The following is a 27,961-nucleotide window of genomic DNA, read 5'->3' as shown; positions in this document are numbered from 1 at the left end:
TCACCCTCTGCCTCTGTCCCTGTGCAGGTAATGATGAGAGCAGCTGCTTGCTTTCCCCTCCTTGTCCTTCCCAGTGTACCTGCATGGACTCCGTGGTTCGCTGCAGCAACAAAGGGCTGCGGATGCTGCCCAAGGGGATTCCCAAGGACGTGACTGAGCTGTAAGTTACCTTTTACCTATCCCCTCCCTCAAGAAATTCATCAAACTGCATCCTAGTGAGGCTTTGTGGGTCCGTGGGGGGTTTGCCTTTGACTTTAGTCATCTGTGCTCTGGTGCTTCTGGTACATTCTGACCATTATTCTTATTCTTATTTGTCCCTTGACTGAATAAATCGCTCTGTAATGGGAACAGAGTTTATCCTCCCTTGTACCCATTAATTCTGGGTGTAGGAACAAATGCATTTATTAGTATCAAATAATCCTGCAGTGCTTCTGTGAGAGCCCAAGCTCACAACAGGCAGTTTGAAGGGATGATGAAACTATGTTCCTGACTTACGCAGTTGTGAGCTAATTATCCTCTGAGGAGATTAAAAAAGGAAAAGAAAGGAAGCTGGTAGTGGAAACAAGGAATTCTTTTCTCCAAACCTCATGAAATGACCAAAATAACAGATAATTAGATTATATTGCAAAGTAAATTCATCCTAGTTTAGAACCATCTTTCTAGTTGTCTTTTCATAGGACTGCTTGGCTTAAGCAGTTGGCAGTAGAAATACTGAGTTTTCCCCTTTAGGCCCTTATTCAAATCTATCCCAGGTGAGTCATTACTGAAACTTGTTACAATCTCATCAGCATTTCTATGTGAAAATAATTGGTTGAGTTGGTATGTTTGATGAATTTTATAATGAACTAAAATCTGGTTCTGCTATTTTCTAGTACCTACTATTATTTTTACTCCCTTCACGGGGGGAGAGTGGGGCTCACACTGTTTTTACCAGTGCTGTAGAGAAGTACAAGGCTTTGTTGGTGAATGAGGGTACTGGAAGTGCCTGGGGTAACTCAGCATGGAAACTTTGCATTAATTGATGCATCCTTGGAACACTGTTGACCAGGGCATGGTTAATAGTGAATTGAATTAAAAGGCAATTCCTGGCCTGGATTCCTTTATATATTGCCATCAGTGTTACAAAGTCTGCAAGGTCATCTCTGCTCTGCTTTTGGTCAGGTTTCATTGCATTCAAATGTAACTTGCCAGCAGTAAGATATCACAGATGTTACTTTGATTTCCACTGCCACACTGAGGAATTTTTATGTTTAAATTTTGCATATTGAGTTTTACTGATACTGTCTGATACCCTGATGACATAGCTTTCACAAAAAGAGTAAAATTAATCTCACATTCTTAAAAACTGCTATATTTCTTAACCATTTCTTGGCAAATGAGGCAATAGCCTGGAAGTGAGCAGTTTGAGTTCATAGGAGTTTACATGACTGTCTTCTTCAGTAGGAGCCTTTTGGCTGTGCAAAGCTCTAGTTCAGCTTTCTGCTTTCCATCCAGAAATGTGTCAGCAGAACACGGACAGCCATGGACTGCCTGGCTCTGAATATTTCATATTCTGCAAATATAACCTTTGAATCTGTCCCAGCTGTCTCAAAATTCAATCCTGATCTCATTCTCCTCTCAACCAACATAAACTGAGCTCCTTATTTGTATCTACACCAAAAGATGGGTTGCAGGTACTGAAGCATGAAATTTCATGTGTTTGTGGAAACTGTGACAAGAATGAAGTAAGTAAATAAAAAATAATCAATCTTGTTTGCCTTCCCTCTGCTTCCAGATTGAGATAGAGACATTGCCCATAACCTGCTGTATCGTGCAGGTTACAAGTTACCAGTGAGAACATTTTTATTGTTCTGTGTTTGAAAATTGCCATTGTTGCTGTGACAAGCAGCATCTCCAGTGGAACCCAGCCTCTTGCTTCATCCTGAGGACAGCTGGAACCTGGCAGAGGGAGCCCAAAAGCTTCCTGGGCACAGGGTGAAAGAGACTTGCCTTGTTCAGTTGCCCAAGCCCAGAGTCTCAGGTGCCATGGAGGTGACAAGGACATGCAAAGCCTCCTGTCCTGTGTCCCACAGCTCCCTCTCTGCAGGAGGCATGAGCAGGGACAGGATGCACAGGAGCATTTCAGTGCAGTTTTTATGAATGCACCACTCTGACATTTATAACCTTCCATTGCTGACGTATTCATCTGCCAGGCACACTGGTTGCAGTACTTTTTATTAAACTGCAGAGCTTTTGTGCGACGTGGTTTAGGAAAAAGAGCTGTCAGGTATCTGCTTAAACCACTCTCCTGTGGCTGAGTGTAGCCTTCTCATAAATTTCTTTAAATTCTCTTAGAGGTCTTAAAATAGTCTTAAAAGGGGAATCCTTTCCTTGTAACAGGTATTACATAGCACTGTGCAAAAATAAGCATATCTCTTGCACAGGCACATAGGGGAAATGTTACCCTTTCTGGGTCAAATTTCACTGTACACTCAGCAAAGATCCCCAGCAAAGTTTTATTGCAGGGTGGACAGCAGACACAGGCTCACTCTTTTCAGTGTTCATTCTCAGTTTCTGTTTCAATGTATATTTAGACAAGACATGTTAAAACCATTATCTCCTTCATATGTAGGGCTTGCAATGATAGGAGACATCCCTGTGTTTGGTTTGTACCACCCTTGGGAGCAGGGATTACCTTGGCAGGGAAGGCTTCCATCGAGAGTTGAAAAGATAACTCAGTGCTTTTTAGAGGAATGATGATGCAAGAAATTTCTATTTCCCAGCTTTTCCTGCAGAAAACCCCATCATCATAGGCAAGCTTTCATCCAGCTTCTTGAGAATAGGAACATATTATGTTGTTTCTTGCAAATTCCTCCATTGTATATTCCTCCACTGTATATTTACATACTGCCTACATTTTTTCCCACTGTTTGCTTGCCCTGAAGAGAAACCTTGGGTTTTTTGAACATATTCAGTTTTCTGCTCCAGATGTTCAGAAGTAAAATGTTCATGCAATGAGCTAGTTTGGAACTCAGCCTTGCTGCTGCTTAGTGTTTTAGGCTTTCCTTTAATTCTGTTTTTTTCCCTAAATCTTTGAACTAAGTTTCCCATGCTCTTTCTCCTTTTATATATTACCTCAGTGTGTGAACACTAGGTTTTTCCTTTTATTCACAAAAGTATAGTCTATTTCTAATAAAGTCTTATCTGACAGCATCCAGCTGCTTTTATGGACCTACAGCAAATAACATTTTGCACTGGGGAAAAATATTGGAGGCAATTATGTGGACGGTGTGCACAAGCTGTAACATAATGAGCGTGGTGTGTTTTAGAATAAATATGTACTAATCATGTCATCTCTAGACTCCAAATGTTGTCATGACACTGAGCCATAGGATAGCACTGGTGGGATTGTTAGAAAATCTGCCTCCACCCATACATCATTGTTAGCGATTATTTTTCCTTCCATTTATATTAATGCAGGCTAATATTTGCATTACTTTTGTCATTTCTCTTTCTCTCCTCACAAACCTTCTTTCTCCCATTGCTGTTTCTTGTTCTGCCTGGTAGGTTCTTGTACTTGACACATCAGTTGTCATATTTACTTGGAGGTATTTACCACCAATCCCAACCATTTTTTTCCGGTTTCCAAGGCATTTGTGATTTCCTTTAACTTGTGACTGAAAACAGTGGCTTTTACCTGGGCTCTGCTGATCAGTGCTACAAATATGCCCAAAGCAGTTCTGATAGCTGTGGAATATTGTAACAGTTTAGCACCATTTTTCAGTTTGCCTGATCAAAGGGAAACTCTGGAGTGAGATATTTAATGAAAATCATCTGCTTGAGAATGCAAATGCTCTTGTTTGTCTGGCAATTCACACTGTTTTACACACTTATCCCCAGCACAGGGATCAGAGAATTTTCCTTTGATAATAAAGGAGAGAAGCAATTAGGTTTATGTGGTCCTGCTCATTTTCTGAGAGGGGGATTCTCCCTTTGAGAGAAGGGAGAGTTCTGTAGAGGGTATTTTAGTTACAGATGTGTGGTGAGTTCAGTGTTGGGTAATCACTAGTGCACTTATTGTCTACTCTGAGATAGGATTAGGAGAAAGGCAAAGCAGGCTCAAAACTTTAAAAGTGTATAAAAAGAAATTTATTAACAGCAACTAAAAGAAAAAGTATTAGGAATCAAAACAAAACCCTCAGGACACTTCTCCTCCCCCTACAACCTTTTCTTTCCCAATGACAATGTAAAGAAACAAAACATAAAAGTTCAGTTTACTACCTCTAGAATTTTCTTTCTTCAATTCCCTTCTACTTCCTCACAAAATAGATGATTTAATCTACATTTCAAATCTAATTGTTTAGAAAAAGTAAACAATACAAATAGTATCAAATAACATGTTCAGTGTCTGGTAAAGTTTGAGTACATATCAGAAGGGTGACATTAGCAATAGCAGAGACTAAAGTTTCACTTTCTCTCAAACACAGCCATGTTTCTGTGTGTCAGACATGGAGGTTGTGCTCTGATCTACAAATACAGCAAAACCCAGAGTCCCAATTTGCCAAAGCTTATGTAAGTTTGAGATCCATATTTGAACCTAGATCCACACTTGATTTTTGTTTCCTCTCAAGAAGCTGTAATTGAAGCTCTTAAAATTCATGTTTTGTGGATGTTTCTTCTTTCACAGTCCAGTTATTTTCTGGACCACCGTCTTTAGGAAATGAAATTTGAGTCAACATTTTAGGATACTGGGTATGGACATTAAATTTTTGGAGTGTAACTTAATTTTAGAGCTACATAAAATTGCTAAATATTTTGCTTTTTGTAATGTAACATTCTTTGTGGAATATTTAGAGGAAAGGTTTTGTGCCTTTTCAGTTACTGCCTGAGAACTGGTTTCTCTCTCCAGTTTCCCCTCTCAGCACGGATTGCTATGAGCTTGCTTTATGGCTGAGTAGACATCTCAGTTCAAAAAGGATTCCAAGTGATTCAAGTTGTTACACTGGCACCTTGGGCTGGCTATATCACCTCCAATCCAAGTGGTTTCAGTACAAAAATAGACAAGCTGGAAAAAGAGCAGCTGTCATCTTTTATGCCTAGTTTTAAATGTTTTATGTGCAATGATGGTGTGTGTGGAAGATGCTGGGTGAGCCCTGGGGCTGCTGCAGGCCCTGTCCCACAGTGCCAGCCCCCCTGGCCATGTTCTAGAAGAAACCTTGCCAGGTAGGAAGGTGGTGGCTTCCTTTGAGAGCTGAACACATATTGTGGGATTTTCTGGTTTGGTTTTTTTTTGCAATTTTTGCTCTGGTAATTGCTTGTTGGTTACAAGTCATTATTGAGATTTGGGGATTCTCAGCAGCATTCACAGGGTAAACACCAAAAACCTCCAATCTGATATTTAAACAAGAGCCTAGAGACCTTAGGAAGCAAATGAAGTTGTTTTGGATAGCAGTCAGTGTCTATTTTAAGGCAACTGACACTCAGTCTTGACTCTGTATATTAATAACTTGATTCCCAGAATTAAAATTAGACATGTATTTTTCTTCATTCATAACAGAATTTCTTTGCATACCAGACACCATGGTCATCATATTCCTTTGGCTGAAGACTGGAAAGAATTAAAAATTTAATCTTCCTTCCACATTGACTCTTTTATGGCTATTCTGAGGGTTTTTTTGGCAAAGCATCTGGAGCTTCATCTCTGTTTTTTTTTTTTATTTATATAGATGTATTCATAAATGCACAAAGTTTTGTGTCTCTGCCCATTTGCCCTCAGGAATAATTCTTTTATTCACTATGTCCAGCTTCCAGCCCCCATGCAGCCCCCATCCATCCTGCTGAGCCCAGCAAGTTGGGGAGGGGGTGCCCCTGCACCCCCAGCTCTGCCAGAGGCGCTTCCCCTGCTGCAGTTGTTTGCCTCAAATCCTGCACCCCAGATCCTCCTGATAATTGGCAAGCTCTTATGCCCTAAAAGCCTTGGATATTTCAAATTCCCTGCACTTAAATGTGCTTTCAGAATGAATGCCTTCAGCTTAGAAAATGCTGCCACGCTTTGGATAATGGGGTGAGAGGTTTAGCAGTGGTGAATTATTCTTATGAATGCATGAAAAGAGCGTTATCAGTACTTTTTCAGAGTTAAATTGTGTTTATTCAGAAACTGTACCACTGGTATAAGTATTGCAGTTTTCTGCTAGCACATTTATATAACCATCAAATTGCTGCAGAGCAAATCCAGAGCTATTCAAAGCAGATCTTCTGTAGGAGTTGAACTCCAGGGGTCTGCATGTCTGGGTTAGTCTGAGTCATGAAGCACTGAATTAAAATGTGCACCCTTGACTTTTGATTGCCCCAGCAAGCAGAAGAGGAGGGAAAAACTTTGGCTCACTACCATCAGTTTGTTTAAATTGCAGGCTGTTTCATATTGAGATCAACAAGAGAATATCCTGAAAATATGTTCCTGAAGAATTCAACATATTGCAGGAGTCTCCCTTCCTAAAGGGAAATCATATATAACTTCCAAATACATAATACATGACCTGCTTTTGATTTCCTTTAGAAATCCTTTGAATTTTACATTTGGAATAAAGACTAGAACCTTAACCTGCCCTCTTGCATGGTTTGAGATTTGTGATTTCCGGGATGAAGGGGAAGGCACAGACTCCCAGCACTTTGCTGCAGTCACAGCAGACCATGACTGAGGGAAGGAGACATGGTTTGCCCTGTTAGAAATGCAGCATGCATGTCTAAATAATGAGAATCTCCAATTTTTAGTGGGAAGTTACCAAGGAACTCCATTTTCACAATAATTTAAGAGATTTAGCCAAAATTAAGCGAGTGGCTTTCCAGTTGCTGAATGTGGATATCCATGGAAGGTGTACGTGTGGCACAACCAGCCTGTCCTCTGGCTAGTGGGACTCTGTCCCTGCTGTGCAACTCTCTCGTGCTCATGATCATTGGCAGGGAGAGATTAATTAGTTCAGGAGGGTTTTTTCATTGAGAAAGTAATTTCCTTTGGTTATAAGGTCAGAAGCTGGTATTCCCACGTTGTCCAGCTAACCCTGGTGAGGAGTGAGGTGAGCTCCAGTGCGTGCTGCAGGGTAACTCTGCCAGGATGGGATCCTGTGCACAGGCACAAGGGATAACTGTGAGGCTGGTTGGAGCAGTTCAGTTGGAGTTCAGCACAAAAGAGATTTGAAGCAGCAGAAAATATTGAGAGGTCATTAAGCTGAAACAAAAGAGGGGGAAAATAATGCCAGCTATTAAATACATTAGGTAAGAAATTCTGTTGTTTTTTTTAGATTTTACTTTGTGAATGATGTAAAAATAAGGTTGGTGGGAAAATTTTCTTGGATTTAGTTTACACATGTATCTCTGTGCTGTTACAGTTATTGTAGAAAGGGAACATAGAGCACAAGGATAATCTATTATTATTGCTCTTGCTATAGTGAGTGCAGAATAAGGAGGCCTGTTGCCAAAGACAAGGAAATTGTATGTGTGGAATAAAAATTCTTAACATGATTATCAGATTCTGTTTTCAGCAGCAGAGGCAGCACATTAAGTGCTCTGGTGTCTGTGGGCTGCATTTCCTGACTACACTTGATTATGTTTCAAAACATTCCATATCAATTGCATTGCCCCACATCCACCTCAGGAAATATCCCTGCAGCACCATGTAAGGACGTAAGGAAGGGAAATATCATTTTCTCTTTCATCCCACCTATGGAGGGAGGAATGCATTCCTCCTCCACGGGGCTCTCTGAGAAGGATGGGTTGGTTTCCCAGGCAGATGTTGCCTCTGGAAGATGTCTGGAGAAACATCTTGAGAGTGCCATGGTACCACAGTAGTCACTTTCCATTGAAGCCTTATTACTTTGCTATCTCCCAGGGGTACCTAAAAGCCAAAGTTGAGGAAAAAAACTTGAGTTGTGTCTCAATTTTATTGTAATAAACAGAGAACTGGCACACATCCCATTGCTGCCACAGTCAGCTGTGTAGACAGGGCTACCCACGCTCTATTCTAGGCAAGCTTTTTAAAAGAATTGTGTTTTTTCAGGGGGTTTTGCTGAGTAACTTACTGATCATGTTTCTTAAGTGGAGAAAAACTGCAAAATGGAGGCTCTATTTGCCTGTATGAGGACTTAGGATTATCCCCAAAGGCCCTACCATGCCTGTGTCTGCATAGAAATAGGTTCAGTGGTGTCTCAAACAACTTCCACACTGGAAACACATGACATGTTGCTAAATATATTTAGTGCATGTAGGAGGAACCTCTGTTCCAAGAGAGCTTGGCCTTTGATCTTTAATTTATACCAAATTTTCCTTGTGTACCAGCATGCTGTGAAAAGGAGAGGTGAGGAGGGTGTATTGCTGTGGTGGATGTGCCATCAAACTTGTGGATGTTTGTGTTGATGCTGGAATTAGTGGGACCTTGTGCAGCACAGAGATCTGGGAGTGCAGCTCCTGTTCCCATTCTGGCTGCACAATTTGCTCCCATGGCCAGCACAAAGCCTCCCTCGCAGGGTCAGGGAGCAGTCAGCACTGGTGGAGAGGCTTGGGAAAGGTAACTCCAAGTTCAGGGCACAGGCCATGCAATTTTTCTCCCTTTCTTCAGCTGCTGTCACTGAAGAACCAAATGATCATTTTTGTTTGCTGTAGGCCAGAGATCCTTTATGCACTTCCAAGTTTTAAAACAAATAAAGTAAATCAATAAGCTGCTGTCGTGCTTTGCATGTGGGGTAACTCATTTATAAAGTAAAAGCTGTTAGAGTTTCAAAGCAATGAATCAAAGATAATTTCATCAGTGACTGACTTTATATTGTCCTCATTCATGGTGCAGATTGAGTGACGTGAGTTCTCATTAATGTGTTTGTGTAATTGTCAAATCTGACTTTTTTCAGATATTTGGAAGGAAACCATCTGCCTGCTGTGCCGAAGGGGCTCTCTGCCTTCAGACACCTGACACTGATGTAAGAAACACGTGGTTTCAATGTCAGGGAAATTGCCTGACTCTTTCTGCACTATGCTGTTGGTGGAACATAAATAATTGGTATTTGGAGTGGGGAAAAAAAAAAACAACACCAAACCCCAAAACCTTCTGTAATTTGAATTTGGAAAGAATTTCACAGTGGACACTGCTGCCAATAAATGTTCATAAAGAGTGAGGTGCCTGAGAAGCCCCTTGCTCTGCAGGAACCCGAGAGGACAAAACTCTCACGCAGGCTGCTGCAGTTTCACTTGGCAGATTTATCTGTAAAGGTCATTAGCAGAGGAGACACATTAATTTGTGCTAGATGAGGCAGTATTTATAACGCTAAGGCAATGACAATTTGCATAGCTGTTTCTTCTATGAACAGTCATGCAGATAGAGACACAGCTAGACTTTGTTCTGGAAATGGCTCCCTGAAATACACTGGAGTGAAATTTCCTGCCTGAACTATTTATCAGGAATTTTTAAATGCTGTTGGAATCAGCTGTGCAGATACTCAGTCCAATGGGCTGTGCAACCTCAGACAAAAACAATATGGATTAAAAACTGGAATCCTTTGTTTTAAGAGTGTTGTTTATTTAGAAACATCTTTAATTTTGCTTTTCAAGGGAGATCAATAGCAAAACAAAATGTTCTGGTTGAGTCTAAAATGCTTTTTTTAAATGAAAAATGAAATTTTGTTCTAGTAGCTGTCAATATGATAAGCATGTGGAAGTGGGGTGCCTGTAATACATTGCAAAGCAAGTTGGAACAGTAAATATTCAGCATTTATTTATTTGTTCTTTTCATTGAATGCTGTATGCTGGAAATATGCCTTAATGTTTCTCAGTCTGAGGCTTTTTTGGGGAGTCTGATATGCTTTTCCTTTAAAGCTCATTCAAAGCTGGTCAGAAAATACACCAGTTGATAATATGACTTTTCAATTGCTTCCGAGCATTTTGCTGTGCAGATATTATGTAATCTTTTCAAAAAGGCTTTTTTCTTAATTCATACATGTAAATGACATTTTCTCTGTGTGTTTCTTCAGTGATTTGAGTAACAACAGCATCAGTGTACTGGCCAATCACACCTTCAGCAACATGACTCAATTATCGACGCTGTAAGTAGACCCAAGTTTTGATAACAGCTTTAATTGCTTTTCCAACACCATCTAAACTGTTGAGCAGTTAGTGTATCTCTTGTTGCTTAAGCATGTGGCTTTCCAGCTTATCTGTGGTTGAATTAGCTGAAATAACCAAAGCCAGCCCAGAGTTGTGACTCTGCTCTCCCCTCTGCAGCATCCTGAGTTACAACCGGCTCCGGTGCATCCCCGTCCACGCCTTCAACGGGCTCCGCTCTCTGCGAGTGCTGTAAGTGCAACTCCTGCAGTGCAGCTGAGCTGCAGCTTTGTCAGACTGCAGCTGGGGGCTGGGAGGGTGCAACGGGCAGCTGGACATGAATCTTCACATAATTAGTGTCAATGCATTTGTGCTCTGGTGCAGTTTGTCCCGTAGAGGCCAGAGCAGATGAGTGCTAAAAACATGATTACATGTTTGCAGGAGGAGTGGCTTTTCTCTGAAAGCTCTGGTGCATGAATTATCATGAAATTATCACGAGATTCCATGAAGTCTCCAGAAGACTTCATGGAATCTGTTTCTGCTGCCTGAACAATGTTTGGGTGCTCCACAGGAAAAGATTTTCTCTTAGTCTGTATACACTTGGTCATAGAGTGTGAGTTTCCATTGGATTCTTCACCAAAAGTGTCTTTGTGGAAAGCCTATGCATTTTCAGAATATTTTCTATTGATTCAGATTTATGCAGGCAAGCTATAATGCAAAAAATCTGAAGGGAAGTTAGAAGCCCCCACACTAAATCAGTGAATAATTCAGGCCAGTGGCTGGGCACCAGTAATGCTGAGATGCCTGTTTCTAATGTCCTTAAGTTGTGAATAAAATTACACCTCATTGACTGGGGGCCTGCACAGAGATATCCGTGTGTGGTTTATTTCTTGGGAGGTCCTTTTCTGCACTCCTCCTTTCTTTCCAGTGTAGCTGCTTTCAGCAGCTTTCTGGATTAAACCATTTGTTTACAATTTTTTGTGAAAGTCATCCTTACATTGTCTCAGTGTGGGCTGTGGGTGTGCTCCCCACAGCAAGAGCCTCCTCCCAGCTTTCCTCAGGCACCTGCAGGACTGGCTCCTGCTTCTGTCTTATAGCCACTGCCTCTCCCTATCAGAAACAAACCTGGGATGGTTTTGTGGACGCCTGGCCCCACGTGTCAGGAAGGTGGAGAAGGCACCTTCCCATGGCCCAGAAACACGAGTGGGTCACCATGACTTGCACAGTGGCTAAAGGGGATAAATTAAATAGCTTGTCTGTGGTGAGTTTGTTCAGCGTGCCAAAGGAGAGCTCTGAACGCTCAAAACTCAGGACAGAGGAGCTGATGATCGTCCTGAGTGCTTTGAAACTTCACATTGATATTTTCCATTAAAAAAGAAAATAAGGTGACATTCGGATGCAGAAGTTTGTGTTAATTTAAAGAGCAGTGGTTGTTGTGTATTGGTTCTATAAATGTGGAATCAAACTGTCAACATATGCAGTACTGGGACTGTGGAAGCAATAAGGCAGAGCTGCTTGGCTGAGACCTTTCACTGTGGTTTCAGTGGTAAAACAGATATCTCAGTTTCAGCCTCCCAAATTACAAGACAGCGTTGGATTCCCACTTTTCATTAGTAAAAACAAGAAAGATGCGTGATTTGGATTTGTTGTTTTAAGTTTGGCTTGGGATCCTGATTTCTAGCACACTAGGATGGTCACATTTGAGCTGTTACATGAATCCTGAAATTCAGCCACAGATTAATATATTCTGTTTCATGGCCAAATAAATTATTCCATATGGAACTGTCTTCTGGCCTGCTTCTGATATGCAAGCTAGCTTGATTAAAGCTGATGTGGGGCTCTCTACCCTGAGTTACAGTGTAGATAAACCATGCCTCCCTCTTTCCAATAGCCACAATTTGTCTTTTCACTTCTGTTCTTGCAGGCCACATATGGGCAGAAACAGAGGGCAGTATTTAAGTGACAACTGTTGTTTTTTAGCTTTTTAAAATGCTAATCAAAACGTATCATCCTCCTTCAAGGGAGAAATCCCCCACTGCCTTGCACAAAGCAGTGGAATGGGAATCTCTGCCTCTGCTCCCTGAATTTGGAAGCCTCCAGATTGATTTGATTTATTATGGCCCACAAAACTCTGGTATCAGCTACAACTTTTGCCACGTGTCATCACTGTTGCTACTAAAAATCAATTCTCCAAAGAGAAAATGGTTTCCAAGAGACAATAGGAAATTTGTTACTGTCAGTTTTTTATTATCCATGCTCTCAGGGGAACTTAAAAGAGAAAACATCAGCAAAACAATTTTCACTTTTTTTTTAATAAAAACAATATAGGGGGGTCATTACTTTTAGCTGTGCATGCCTTTGAAGGTAGCAGACCCTTCTCAAGAAGATCTTCCAAATTCCTTTGTTTTCTGTATTTTTTGCCTCTATAGTAAATGCAGAAAATAAGTGCTTTGAAAATCAGAATAATCATAGCTGTATGATGCACTTGGTCTTTGACAGATTCTGAACTCCGTTTCTTAGATTTTTCAGCACGAGCCCAAGTGAGAAAACTGCAGAGTCAACATGTTTATGTTTAAGCCTTAATATCTATCAGTATTTATACAATCAGGTCTTTAATCTCAGCCTTCACATGGTTTATCCATAACTGCAGCCAAAGGGTGCTGGGGAGCGCAGGACGTAAAGTCTGGAGAATTTTTTTAATAAGCAGAAGTAGGTTTTTGAGCCAAAGCTATTACAGTGAAAAGTTGTGGATTTGTTTTTCAGTTAATTTGTCCAAAGCTTGTCTTCTCAGACACTAAATATAAACAGATTAAGGAAACTGAGATTGAGACAAATTATAAGTATTGGAACTCTCTGAATGACCTGAACAGATTATTTTAAAGATCATTGTGTAATCACATATTTTTATATGTGACTTAGTTAAGAGGCAAAGTCCAAAAAGCAAAATACTTTCTAAGGTCGCTAAATAACTGTCCATGTTATAGTTAGGAGAAAAGGGATAAAATAACCTACTGAATATTCTATTAACAGATACTCCAGTTTTACTAAAAACTGATGGATATTTCCTGCAGCTCAAAGCTCAGACAAACATTAATATGCATGATGATAAATCTGTCACCAGTAATCTTGGGGCACAAAGTTTTTGCAATACACTTGCACTGTTGGATGCTGCACTGATTTGACCTAACAGAAGCATCTGGTTTTTTGTTTTGTTTTGTTATTGTTTTCTTTTATTTTTTTGTTTGGGTTTGTGGTTGTTTTTTTGTTTTTTTGGTAGTTTTTTTTTTGTTTGTTTGTTTGGTTGGTTGGTTTGGTTTTTGTGCATCAGAACATGATTCCTTCTATTTATGCAGTCAATTTGCAAAAGCTCTGCTGTTGTGAGCATGGAGCAGTGGCACTGTGGCTTTCCCTGACATCTGAGCTGTGCTGGTTCCTGTAGGGTTTGGCACCCCTGGGGTTCCTGTAGGTGTTTGCCCCTGATGGGATGTGGCTCTCAGAGCTCATGTTTCTGTCTTATTTCTGACAAAAACACATCCCCCTTGTGTCTGCAGGAGCCCAGCGCTGTGGACAATGGGCTGGCAGGCAGGACGTGGGAAGGGTCCATAAAAGAAAAACAGCCAGGAAACCCCAGCCCAAAAGGATATGTAGAATTAATTTCCTTCCCTGAAGACAAAGGAATAAGTTAGTGAGATTCCCTGTAGAAGGAAGTTTTGATTTCAAGAATTCTCGAGTGTTCTGTTACTCTGTCCTCCAGAGGAGATCCACATCACCTTAAATCCATACCCCTGCTGTTTACTGGAGTTTAGATAAGAGGTTCCCTAAAGTTGTGCTTTTGGGGGAGAATACACACATCAGTGTGTGTGCTTTAACTGTCCTAATGTGGAAGATTTTATTTGACCATTTGCTTATAAGGAGTTTTAGTATAAAAATGTGTTCCTGATGTTGATCCAAGAGGAAGGATTTTGTTGCACTGCTGAATTCTCTTGCCAGTATTTATTATTGTGAGTTTAAGGGGGATTTAGCATTTGTCATTTTATTTCAGTTGCAGGAGTGATGATGTTGCTGATATGATTTTTTTATTAAACTGCAGGCACTTGAATCCACGAAGCACCTCAGTGTTTGGGACATGTAATAATGCAAATCCTTCTAAGGTTTTTATTTGATGGGTTTAACTTCTTACAGATAAATGGCTATGTCATTCTTCAGCTCCTCTTGGATGTTTCCAATACGCCTAGAAGAGAAAATGTACTCTTTCACAGGATAAATGGGACTGATACAACCTGAAGATTAATATGTCTGTTTACAGAGAATTGTCTTGCAGTTTAAAAGATCAGCAATAAGCTCATTATGAGCAGCTGCTTGTGTAAATGTGCTCATTTCATTGACCATTTTGATGACAAGTGGTTGACTAGGTCTCCTCACACCAGCAAAATACTCCTTGTTTAATAGCTGTGGGTTTGTCTCACTCAGTTGGTCATTCTGTACAGAATTAGTGAGTGTGTTTTATCTGGAGTTACTGTGTGGGAGCTCGTATCCTTCCTGTTCCTGTGCAGATTAATTTCTTGGAGATACACCCTTATATATGCCAAGTTATTATTAATAATCAAAACCAAGGAAGGCTTAAAGGAATATTTCAGAGTCAGGATGTTGGAAGGGCATAGTGTACATCCTGGTGCAGCTGAAAGTGGTGTAAGGGAAGAAAGGTTGCAAAAAACAGATGTTTGGTTTTGGTTTTTTTCATTTGGGGCAGTTTTCTATTTCAATGGGTTGAGATTTGGATTGTTTTAAACCCAATGTTCCAACAATAGGTGCACTCACAGAAATAAAAACTGTGATTGCTGTGTCAGCAAATCACCAGGTAAGTTAGAAAATAAATGACTCGAGGGCAAGAGCTGCTCCAAACCACACAGCAGCATTCTGTTTTCCACCCTCCTCTGCCATGTCTGGAGCACTGACAGGAATTCCCATTTATGCTTCCCTATGTAACCCACACACAAATGTATTTCTCAGAAAAGAGATAAAGTGAGTGCTTAAATTGTCCTGGAAACATGGAGAAGCCTTTCACTCCTTTCAGGGGTCCTGAAAATGCTGTTAAAAATGATTGTTTCTTTGCACAGGGTGAATAATGCCCTAAAACAACTGATTTCAGGTGCTTTCCTTGGTAGCACAGAGAGGATTTTTTTACTGTAAGAATGGGAAAGTGGCTGTATTTACCCTCAGGGACCGTTGTTCTCTGTCCTAGGATCTCTCTGAAGTCAATATTTAATTTAACTTTCACAATTCTTATTTCTCCTGCTCTGTTTTTGCTGTGCTCCTGGCTAATGGGATTCTGTAAGAGAGCACGGGTCTGGACGTGAGGGTCCACTTGTCATCAATACACTTTTAATGGCATAAATGGTATGTCACCTTTTTAATTTACAGCAGCACTCACCAACAGTTCTGATTGCATCATTGTTTTAAATGCCAACACCTAGAAGCAGAAGTGATAAAGCATGGAAGTTCATGAGTTGTGAAACTCACAGAAACTCTCAAATAATCAAAATTAAATACCCTTTTCAAGTATCCATTCCTTCAGTTGTAGGGGGCAGACAAAATACTGTGGTTTGATGCCTTCCTTCTTCTCCCCCTTCTAGGACACTCCATGGAAATGATATTTCCAGTGTTCCTGAGGGTTCTTTCAATGACCTGGTGTCCCTGTCCCATCTGTAAGTACTTCTGCCTGGCTTCATCTCTTGGATTGATGGTTTCAGATTTGTAAAACAGCACATATTGGTAGGATTGTATAGCTTTTGTGTTTTTCCTGCTCACTTTTCATAATGTGCCCTGGATATTCATAGTGCATCTGTTCAAAGGAAATAAAAATTTCTAGGACCTGTTGTTATTAGTTATAAAAATATTTTCTTAAGGAAAACCAAATGAGCAAGTGTGACAGTTTTCTCTGCTGTGGACTTTGTGTTTAAGGTTTTCTTTCAGCATTGTCAATGTGAAATGCAGAGCATATTATGGTTTAAGAGTGAGGCAGGAAACCTCCCACAAAGAGCAAATATTAAGCAAATGTGAATTCTTTGCTTAATAAGTGTCATATGTTTTGCATGCTGGAATGTTGTCAGTATATGGGCTTGTTGATGAATCACTACTACAGACATATATATTTAATCACATGGAAATTGGTCATTTCACAGCATTAATGTTTCATTCCATAGTTTTCAAAAATTATTAGGCATTTCAGCTTTTTAAGGAAATTACTATTACACTGGTAGAGGGCCAGGAGACTTTCAAATGCAGTTCAGTTGATGAAAGAACAGACAAAGAGTTGCAATGGCTCCAAACTAAACTTTAGTGACCAGAAAATGCTTTTTCACTGAGATAGTGTGTGATACTTCACACTATTAGATAATTGATGTAGGAAAAGCAATTTTGTGCAGCAGGTTTCTTGATTACTGTCCTCAGATAATCAGAGGGCTGAGCATGTGTTGGTGCCTCTCTGAAGTGAGTGGTTTCACAGGCTGATACAGATGTTTTCTGCCCTGATGCTGATGTACACACAAACAGATATGTGTGCATTTAACATAGGTTTATATCTATTTATTGTCTCTTTTTAACTGTTAACATGCTCTCCAGAACACTACCCTGAACACCAGATTCAGATTGTATTTTCTGGAGAGCAGATACATCCCTGGCAGCTTTCTGTCTCTGTTCCTCTATGGACAGTAAAAAATAAAAATAGATTGGTAGGGACAGAAATCATGAGAGCAACTTGGTTAACTTTAGCAGAGAATTAATCTCTCTTTCCAGCTTACACCTTGGTATCATTGGTTTTGCACATCTGTTTTTCCTTTTCCCAGTTTTCCAAGTCTTTTTGTGTGTTTGGAATTGAAATTCTGACTGAGCTGAAGCCCTGTGCCTGCTTTTGGAAGTGCAGTGACACCTTCCATACTGGGAATCTGGCTGCTGCGGGGATTTTCAGAACTCCAGGAATAAACATAGCATGTTCCATTTGTTTGAATTTCCCTCAGGGTTTACATTAAATGAAGTGGAGATCCAATTTTCCTGGGTAAACTGTTCACCTTAGGGAGTGATAAAATCCCCTTTGGCCCAATACAATCTCTGCAGTCTTTCTGTTTAGATGTATGTGCTGCCAGAAATGTAAAATACACAAAGCCCAAATGAACAGTAATAAATAGGATCCATAAAATAAATAAGACCTGTCTGGGGTGTAATTTGCACAGTTGAGCAGTTGAATTTTACAGTGCAATTGTGCTCTCCAGTTTCTTAAAGAGGATCCTGAAACTTTTAGCAACCACAATGAATTTTTTTCTTCACATGCCCAAAAAAGTTGTGCTTACTCAAAACCTAGTAATACATAATTGAAAATAAATGCATTTTGAGCCCCTCCTGGTCTTCAAGGAAAAAGCATGAACTTGGAGTCAGTTTGAAAATCATACAAGGACTTGCTACCCATCAAACTCTTAAGGCATGGGAGAACAAAAATTTGTCCTAACAGTGCAAGGTGTGGCTGAGGGTGGGATTGGTGTTGTGGTAGAGGAGAGCTGAGTACCAGGGCTGGAAAGGATGGTCAGCCCCAGCCTCCTGTGGCAGGACAAGGGGGACATCCAACTGGCTTTTAGAAATGTAGAGATATTTGTGTAGCATAAATAAAACAATGGATTTTAATCAGAGTCTTTTGCAATAGTTTTGAGTTGGTCTCTACTTGGAAGAACAAAAGTGAAATCTAGATGGTCCAGTCACTTCTTACATAGCTATTTTCACCAAATTTTTTTATGTCATGAACATCATCTCACTGTAATGGAAATACCATAACTATGCAGCTTTAGCTCACTGAATTTGGAGGTAGGTTTGTATGTGCTGTACAATGTTTTGGTTTTTTTTTTTTTTAATATTCATTACTTTATTTAGTTGAATCACATAATTTTCTCTTTGAGCCATGACTCTACTGATATTTTTAATCCAGGGCAATGATAAGAATGCTACAGCACTAGGATTGGGTATAATATTACTTTTAAAAAAGCCCAAAATCTGCTGGGATGGAACTGGGACCAGTTAGGTCAGTTCCTGCAGCTGCTGTCCTCACCATTGACTGATTCAGTGTCCAAGCACTGCCCACACACAAACTGACCCTGTGGCACTGCAGGGATTCCACAAACCCTCAGGAACAGATGATGTTGAGTACAGCAGGTATTTCCAACATATTTCCCATAAACAGCTCAGATATCTAATCCTGCTGAATTATCTTCTCTTTACTCAATTTTTTATCAACTGCCTGTAAAAATAATTTTTTCCCTCCTCTTTTTTTCCAACGTTGTCATGGATAGAGTTATTTTAATTTACTTTATTCAGAGATGCCCCTAAACAAAATAAGTGTCTGAACAGAAATATCTGTGCAGCATTTTGAAAATGCTTCTGGTGGTATTTCCTTACAGCAGAAGATATTTTTACCTTCTGGAAATATTTTGCTATAATAGGCAAAGAAATTAAGAAAGTATGTTAGAACTCATGAATGAAAATATGAGAATTGTCTCCAGTTCCTAGAAATAAATGTTTTAAAAATGCAAAAAATAACCCCAAACCAAACCAAAAAAATAAGAGGCAAAAACCCCCAAACAAAGCACAAACCACAAACAGAAGTGTAGAAGGATATATTTCTGAAGTTGTCAACAATATTATTAGTAATCATTTTTAGTGACTATAGAGCAGCTTTATTTCTAACATAGTTTATAAAAATATTAATTAACATGGTAACAAGCTTTCCGTTGTCCTCCCACTCACATTTTATATCTGGCAGTTTCTCAACACTAAAAATTTCTCAGCTTTCACTGCTGCATTTTGTTTGACCTTGGACAAGTGAGCCAGTTGATCACAGTTCCAGGGTCAAAAAGTCAACCCAGTAGTTTTTTTCCATTGTAAGCAATGGATTTACAGGAGGAGTGGATGGGTATTTTTTAATGCTGAGCTGCAGTACACATTTAATTTTGATGAATGAGCCCCAGACAGGGTTTGAACCCATGAACTCTCATTATGAATCTGTCTAGGGCATAGTGGGTTCATTAGTCACTCCAATAGAAATGTATCAACAAATTTACTGAGGTTTCTATCTTAATATCCTGCCTGATATGTTTTTATTTGAAAGAAGCTTGAGTTTACGGTACCATCTTAAAAATAGTTTATAGCATATACAGAATAGTTAAGGTCTAAAAATCAGTTTGAATAATTTGTTTCTTTAGTATCTCTTCTCTGTGCTATTCTTTATTTAGTTTATTTTCCTTTCATGTCAGTTCAGGTGTTGTACAGCTGAAGTCTTACATTGACTTGATCAAAATAAATAGACTTTCAACATTCATTTCTTCTCATTTTTAACAATTAGTTGTCTTCAAAGTGACTTTTCTGAAGTGTGAACTTTGTTTGTAATTGACTGATTGCCTGAAAAGACACTTTCTTAAAGAGAAGTACAAATTAGTTAAGGAAGAACCTAAATTTAAGGTAAAAAGATTGGTTTTCTTTTGGATAGATGTCCATGAATGAAAGAACAATTGTGAGAATTATAATTTCACTATATAAATGCATCTTCTACAACTATTTGACCTAACTAAAATAACGGGTCAAGCAGCAAATGTGTTTTCAAAGTCATAAATAAACTTATCAGACACTGGGTTGCAGTTTGGAAAATGGAGGTATCTTCTGCATATGTGTTTCGTCTGGTGAGGAGTCATTAATGTGAGTCATCAGATCCAAACTAAATTACTCAGTTCAGGGTTAGAATACGCTCAGGAAGGACAGAGAATTAAAGGGAATCAATGTGATGAATTTGATGAAAGCAATATGTCTGGTGGCATTGCTCAAGCACAATTGTTTGAAAAAAGGATTTCTTCTTAGGTATTTATACAACTTCCCTAACTAATGATGGGAAGAAGGGAGAAGAGCAGGAGATGAATCTAAAACCCTTCCTGAATACTCAACAGCTCTTTGCCTCATTGGGAAACAATGTAGAAATGTAGACTAAAGCGTGCCTTGGTGAGATCAGAGCTGTCTGCTACTGTCACTGTAGGACACGTGAAAGCACGACACGAGCCACTGCTATTGCAAAGGTGAAAAAGAGGAAGTTTATTTTCTGACTCCAGCATTTATACTTTTCCAAAGGTGACAGTGGATTGGAGGGTGAATGTGCCACCTCTCCAATGACATTGGGCAAACTCCTAGTACCTCAAATTTCTCCGCCTCTATGGAGGAATGCAAAACAATAGATTGTTTACAGAAAGTTGCGTGGGAAAGTTCTCTACGAGAATGTAAACTCAGAAGGCTTTAGAAAATCTTAAGATCAGGGCAATGTGCTACCTTTGCCAAATAACCTGTGCTAATTGTTTTGCACCTCGAGGGCTCTGGGCACCAACCCCCTGCACTGCGACTGCCACCTGCGCTGGCTCTCCGAGTGGGTCAAGGCGGGCTACAAGGAGCCGGGGATCGCCCGCTGCCGCGGCCCCGAAGCCATGGTGGACAGGCTGCTGCTCACCACGCCCTCCCACCACTTCCAGTGCAAAGGTAGGACCTGGCACCCTCTGCCTGTCCTCCCCACAGAGCTCCGCTCTCACCCCTTGGTTTGCACCTGGCGGGGAGTTGGGGTTGGGGTTTGTTTTCCTTCCAAGTTGTGTTTTCCTGTGTTCTGCCCCAAAGCTGCTCCACTGGCAGGAAAAGTAGGGAGCCTCAGAGCAGTGAGGGTTCCTGATGCTCACACCAGGTTATGTAATGGCACATTAGCATATAGGGTGTTGTTAGAACTTATTGGAACAAAAAATTTGGTTTGGCCTGTGACTTACCCCAAAAAAATTGAGAAAGTAAGAGGTATTATAAAAATATACAGCACTGTAGTTATTATGTACATTTACTTGAAAACCGAGAAACAGAGAATTCTTAAAGCAAATATTTACCAAAAAGTGCATTTTCATCTGCAAACTGTTCCCATCAGTGGTGATTCAGAAACTGCAGATTATGGAAAATATGTCATGTCTGAATTCAGTGTGCATTCATTCAGCAGAGGGTTGAGGGGCAGCTCTGAACAATTTGGGGTGCTTAGTGACAGAAGTGTACTGCTTTAGAGAGCACTCAGAATATCCACTTTTTTATGGATTAAGTAGCTCATTAGTGAATGGTGGAGATTAAGACATAGCTGTATGTTCTCATAAAAAAAGAGTTTTGGAGTTTTGCTTAGCTCACCAGCAAGTACTTGAGGATGGAGCTATATTTATAGTGGAAAAGATGGATCAGTAGCCTCTCTTAGAAATGGAAATGAGGGCATAAAGCCTGTTTTGATGTCTCTCAGAGTGCCATGCCCATTTACAGTGCTGCCTGGCAGGTGATTTTATAGGTGCTGAAATTAAACTGCTGAACAAACAAATGATGGTGTTGGAGTGAGCTTAAAACACAGGTTCCCAAGGCTGAGTGGAATTTTATATCCTTTCAAATATATCTTTAATAACTGTAACCTTATAATTTAATTACTTTGAAATGTCAGTCTCAAAACTATCAGAACTCTGACCACAATTATCAAACCAGAGACTACAGTAGTCTCTCAAATGTGAAGTACAAGAAGTAGTAAAAATACCAAATAATGCACTTGTTCCCATGAAGTGAACCAAAGAAAATAATTTATGTTATATCTGATCTGAAAATTAAACCAGAAAGAGACTGATGTCTTCTTCATTCTGAACCTGTAATATATCAAGAGTTATGCTCATTTTCTCTCTAAACTAAACAAGCAACTCTTAGGCAACAGATCTTGCCTAAGATCTGTGATCCAGGATCTTAGATGTAGTTGTATGCTTTCTATGTAAATATTAGATTGGTCCACTAGAAAGCTCATGTTCTTTCTAATATCCCAAAATTCCCCATGCTTTATCTGAACAGAAAAGGAGAAAAAAATGTTGATTTGGATTTGGTGTTTGTGCAAGCAGAAACAGTTGATGGTCTGCACAAGTGGCAGGAAAGTTCAAGAAGCTCCAGGCCCTTGACAACTTCACCTTTGCTCATGAAAATACAAATATTTTGAAAACCAGTGCATATTTGGCAGTCTCACTGTTCCCATTTCAGGGAGTGCTGAGCCCCAGCCCCAAAACCCTGGGTCCCAGCACCGAGAGTTGGCCCATGCTGGGCTGGGAACCTCGAGCTGCTGTGTGAAGGTCATGCTCAGATGTCCTCTGTGACCTCCAGGAACTTTTACATTAGTAAAAAATGTAAAAAGTAGTTTAACTTATTCTTGTTAAAAATACGTTTTTAGCCTGTGCCTGAGCAGGAGGTTATGTCTCAGCAGAGCCAAGGAAATAAAAGTGTGTTATGTGCAAGTCATGCAAACTCAGCTCTGCTTTTTATTAACTTGCCCTCCCAGCTATGCAGTAGAGGAAAGGAATGTGCTGGGCTGAGGGCATTTTGCTATATGGATTTATAAGTGAAATCCACAAGGGCAAAGTAATGAACTACTTAACTGCTAGGAACTGTTCTTATTAGCTCCTACATTGATTAGCTTTGATCTATGCCATAGAAATAAATGGAAAATGTACATGTATTATGAAATAAATAGTAGAACAAATTCTGGTTTACTGACTTCTAAATCCAAAAGAGCAGCACTGCTACCTGTCTCAAGAGCTCTCAGAGGAGCCACCTTTGTTTATTCTTTGTGTATTTTACCATGAAGACAAATGTAACTCAGATATGTCACGTTCCAACCCCTGTCAGTGCCAGGAATTCAGGTGTGATCTCCTCTTCCAAGGTAAAAACATGTATGGTGTGCAGTCAGACATAAACACAAAGATACAGTAGGATGACAACAGTCTTTTATTTAATTTTTGGAATTTTTTCTTCCTGTGCATTTCTCCCTCATTTCTGCCTGTGCACTTCAGTCAGTCCCTGATGGCACCGCCGTCACCACAGGACCAGGACACAGCCCAGTGCTGTCCCCTGAGACCCTTCAGCCCATTTCTGCCCTGCTCCTTCCCCTGCTGCTGCTCTGCAAGCCTTCAAAGCAAACAGTGAGGGTTTATAACTCTTGCAGGAAAATTCAAACAGCACCCTGGCTGGAAGGGATTTTTTCATCCCTAGTTCTGGTAACTCTGGAGCTCCACCTTCTCTTGGACATCAAATTTAGGCTTCTTTTCTTCTCCTTCAGGATGTTTCACAATTTACTCCTTCTTACCATTTATCATGCAGTAACAGAAGCTCTGTTCCCACTTTTGATTAGTACAGGACCAATTTTAAATTATTTTAAAAGGTATTTCCTTGAAAATGAAATAAAATTACTTTAAAGTCTTTACTGCTTGATATAATTTAAGCCACTAAAGTACTAGGTTTTATTTTTTGCACATAAAAGCCAATGAGTTAATGCTTATTAATATTTGAAATGTAGCCATTTAAAAAAATCACCATGTTTTAACTGTGAATATAACTGTGAATGTAGCTGTGAATATAACTGCCTAAATTAGCTTTCTGTAAAATCTCAACCATAAAATATTGATTGATTTGGGACCCCAAATGTAATTAGTGTTTTTTTAGTCTGTGTTTGTTTTCCTACTCACCTACACACTTCACTACTTCTCTGGAAGATTTCTGCTACAAATATGAGGTTTTTTAGATGCTTTAAATATGGCCATGTGTATTTACTTGTGTACATTTACATCTTTGCATATTTGGTTTTATTACACTTTGCTGAGATAGGTCAGTGTTGATCATTCTTCTGGGCAGAAAGGGAAGAAAATAAGTTTCAAACTCTGTTAAAATTTGGGATGGTAGAGCACTTTGCACCTAAATATTCCCATAAGCCTCTTAACTAAATCTGTCTTGTACATGGTTTTTATTTATGTTGTTGCATCTGCACTTTCATTCTTGTTATCAGCCATAGAAATGTCAGGTTACAGTTCCCTGGGGTTGCTGTTGCAGGATTTCCAGAACTGAGAACAGGAAAAATTGCTGAAAGCCATATATATATATATAACCCACTCCCTGGAGGTTCCCAACATGCTTTTTTCAGAGCATATGTTTGCATCTTCAGGAGAATATAAGCATCATTGAGACCTGCCTAGCACTTGATTTAAGTACTTAAAGCCTCTCTGATCCCTGGCAATCCCATGTCGTGCAGTGCACCTGCAGCATGTGCATTTGTGCCAGTGCTTGGGGGAAAGTGTGTGTGTGTGTGTGTGTGTGTGTTAATTCTGCAATCCAGCTCTCTGCTAATGCTGTGTTTGCCTCTGCAGAGCCAGTGGATCTCAGTGTTGTGTCCAAGTGCAACCCCTGCCTCTCCAGCCCCTGCAAGAACAATGGGACGTGCAGCAGTGACCCCGTGGAGCTCTACCAGTGCACTTGCCCTTTTGGTTTCAAGGTATGACTCCAAATGAACTACATGAGAAAGGAGCTGTTCCCCATCACTTGTGGTTCTTTAACTGTGCTGTGAGAAGTTAATTTTACAAGCCCTGGGCTCCAAAGTTCCTTGCTCAAGCAGGTGGTTGTGTGACTTTTCAGCTGTGCCCTGCCACAAATCTCATCCTGTGCAGCTGGAATGGCTTTGCTTTGTGCTGTGACTACACAGATCATCCTGAGAAACTTGCTCTGGTTGCCCCTGTTTTGAACAGGGTGGTTGGGCTATGCAGTCTCCAGAGTCCCTTCCAGCCATGGGCATTCTCTGGTTCTGGGATGTAGGTATTCATATAAAATGCCAAGTAGGTTTTATCCTCCTTTTCGTTTCCTGTTTTCTGCCAGCAACAAGATCACCATTTCATAAGCTCCCAGCCAAAGGGAAGGCAGTTCAGATGACAATTCAGGGCCAGTTTTTGGTCCATGGTGACAGAATGTTGACCCCTGGTAGTTTACACCCACCTTCCACAGACTGATGAGCAGAAGAGTGATCCCTGATCAGACACAACTCCTAAATCAACTCTCTCTGAATTCAGAGCACTAAAGTCCATAGAGGGATCTGCAAATATGAGTCCTGTGGATTCCAGTCATTGTGGGCTTCCTGATAACACGGTGGGAAATGGGGAAAGGGTCCTTGAGTAAAGCAGTTTCTTCAGCAGTGATGGATAACTCCCCTTGTCCACACTGCACTGTGAGAGTTTCAGGACACCAGGGCACTGTCTCAGAGCTGATGTAGCTGGAAATCTAGCTCAGGAGACAGTAGCTGAAGGATTAAGTATAAGTAATAAATGAGGCATATTATCTGTTCACAGCCTGGGGGGTTTCAGATGCTATGGCCAATGTCAACTGCATCCTCCAGATTGGGATTTTATTTGCCTCTTTGGATATTTCTTACAGTGCTGGTCAGTTGAAACAGATGCTCATAAAACACAAAGTAATAAGAATTATAGGGGAAAAAAAGGAGGGCAAAACCAGACATACATGTGGGAAGTAAGCACAAGTATCTGTGTGTTACATTTCAGGTAAGATTTAGGAGTTAATTGGTTCTGATGATGTCACCATTTCCCTTCTCTGTTTTTCTGGGATGCATCCCAGAGTAATTGACAGATCCCTGAAACATTGAGAAAGGGAAAATATAAATCTTATTTCTTCTATTTCACCCCTGTGCCCCTACTCAAGAATAATAACAATTCTCCTAAATAATTGAAAAAGGCATTGGAAATTTCCTGTCATTAGAAGTCTTTCTACCCAGTGGCATATCAACCAGAAACTTTTCTAGGATTTAAAAGACCATATTGACAAAAATCTGAAATCCTGAAACTACTTGCTAATACTCTGTTTATCTCCTCAGGTTAATAAGGAAATGGTCATTTTAATTTGATTTTTAACATAAATTATGTTGAATTCTTGAGGTGGGAACTTGAAAAGAAAATTATTTCAGAACTAGCAGGCGAACACATAAGTCTTTGCATATACCTTACTCTGTAACACATGTATCATGGAGCAGGTATCCAGGTTATTCTAAGTAAAAATGTGTTATGAGCATATCTTCTCTTTTTGGCCCTTACATTTTTGTTTGCTGGTTGTTCTTTTGGCTTTTTGCAGTATCCCTTATTCACTTGGATAGATTAGATAGAAAGTTACTGGTATAGATGCATTTATACTGCTAAAAGACATGTTTATGAAGGAAAGCTATATTAAAAAGAAAAATCCAAAATAATCCTCTAGTTTATCAGCACATTATAGTGTGCATTAAACCCCAGGATGCATCATTTTCCTTGCAGGGGTTTTGGTAAACATTTGATGTGACTCAGTTTAAACATCTCACAGAGCATCCAGCTTTTCTCCTCTCTCGCACACTTCTCAGGTGACATCAGTGTGTGAATGCAAAACCCAAAACCACTGCGAGCTTGTAAGCACCAAGCTGCCAGCCAAGCGTGGCAAAGAGCAAACAGACCAGGCATGGCACTTGGAGCAGGGTTTAAAAACACTGGCTAACAGTTCAGGGAGAATTGATGGAAATTGAATAAGCAAAAAAAGAACTGTGTGTCTTTACCACAGGTTTTTGAATAAAAATGAAATATGACAGGTCCAAATGCAAACCATATGAAAGGAGCACTCTATCTACCACGCAGTTCTCCACCAGAGAGTCATGCTAATTCAATAACAATACCTTGCTTCCTTCTCACCAGCCAGCACCAAACAGCTCCATCCATCTGGAAGCTATTTGCCAGACCTTGATAAATTGCCCTAAATCTGCCCTCTCAGCGTTTGTTTTTCCTTGTTTGATGTAGATTTTTAAAAAATCCTGTGTGGAAGAGTGCATCAATAAAGTGAAAAACCCACCCTTTTTCCAAATTTAAGCTGACGGCTTCGTAATGTTCCCTGCGAAGGGGCAGGCATTACAAGCAGCTTTCTGGGGTTCCTGTGCTCATGCCAGCCTTCAGAAAAACACAGGGCAGAACATCACCTAAGTTACCAGCTGCCAGACTGGTGCCTGGTGGGTCAGTACATTCCCCCAGTTAAATTCTGCATTCTCCAAAGCTTGTGGTCTGGTTTTCGCTGTCACACTGATGATGATTCCATTTCTTACTTTTCATGCTCACGGAGCTTTTGCTATTGAATGTGTACTTTGTGGAGCTTTTAGCAATTTCAGTGCTGCCCTTAAAGGTTTGGGTAAACTCAAAAGTGAGATAAGTCACGAACCACCTGAGCTGCAAGGCCAGAGACCCCAGGGGTGCTTGATGAGGACAGAAACAGAGATTGCTCGCTCAGGAGCAGGCAAGGCTGAGCTGATACTGATCTGTGCTGCTGCTTTCTCCTTACAATGGGTGATGAATATGCTTGTTGAAGATAAACCATGGCTGCCACGGTGCTGTTGTGGCTGTACTTTGGGGAGAGAGCCCCAAGGAGTGGGGTACGACACCTGCAGCATCTGGCAGCTCAGAGCAGGAGCTCCAGGGTGCCACGAGGGCTGGCAGGAGCTGGATCTCCATGTTATAAAAATCATGTTTTCATATTAAACACAGACATAGATGTCATTCTCCAGTGGCTTGGGTCTTTTTTCTTTTCTCCATAGCATTATTTGATTGATTATTTAAATAATATGTGTGGTTTAGATTGTAAAGTCTGATTGCAAGTAGAGAGATGGAGATTTCTCCTGCTGGAAATGCTGCTTGCCACCTGCAAAAGGCAGTGAGTGTGAGTGCATCTGGGGCTGGGAAATAGATAATGGGAACCTACCAGTTCATTGATTCTGTAGAGTGTGTGGATTGTGAGTATTCCCACTGATATTGCAAAACTGAGTCCATGGGTGTTGGAATTCAAGAGATTAATCAAACTTGCAATCAATAAGCCATTGTAAAAAGCTTCACTTGAATAACTATACCAAAAGCTAAGGTGAGTGAAACCAACACTGTATTTTGTCATTGCTTTATTCTGAAAATGCCCTTTTGGAGTTTCTTGGCTGATTTTTTTCTTTTATACTTAC

The 27,961-nt window shown here is 40.2% G+C and overlaps 1 protein-coding gene across 4 annotated transcripts in view; it reads left to right on the top strand.

Annotated features, from left to right (window-relative positions):
- SLIT3 (slit guidance ligand 3) overlaps nucleotides 1-27,961 on the top strand; it is a 473,826-nt gene that overhangs the window by 376,322 nt on the left and 69,543 nt on the right. For all 4 annotated transcript variants that reach the window (XM_030284150.4, XM_030284149.4, XM_002189997.7 and 1 more), the window contains 7 exons: nucleotides 28-160; nucleotides 8,877-8,945; nucleotides 9,993-10,064; nucleotides 10,243-10,314; nucleotides 15,696-15,767; nucleotides 20,453-20,616; nucleotides 24,315-24,439. In XM_030284150.4, the coding sequence (XP_030140010.4) occupies nucleotides 28-160; nucleotides 8,877-8,945; nucleotides 9,993-10,064; nucleotides 10,243-10,314; nucleotides 15,696-15,767; nucleotides 20,453-20,616; nucleotides 24,315-24,439 (707 nt within the window). The remainder of the gene's footprint in view (nucleotides 1-27; nucleotides 161-8,876; nucleotides 8,946-9,992; nucleotides 10,065-10,242; nucleotides 10,315-15,695; nucleotides 15,768-20,452; nucleotides 20,617-24,314; nucleotides 24,440-27,961) is intronic.

Source organism: Taeniopygia guttata, chromosome 13 (assembly GCF_048771995.1).
Source record: "Taeniopygia guttata chromosome 13, bTaeGut7.mat, whole genome shotgun sequence".
NCBI classification, from domain to species: domain Eukaryota; kingdom Metazoa; phylum Chordata; class Aves; order Passeriformes; family Estrildidae; genus Taeniopygia; species Taeniopygia guttata.
This window is presented reverse-complemented; position numbering and strand designations above follow the sequence as displayed.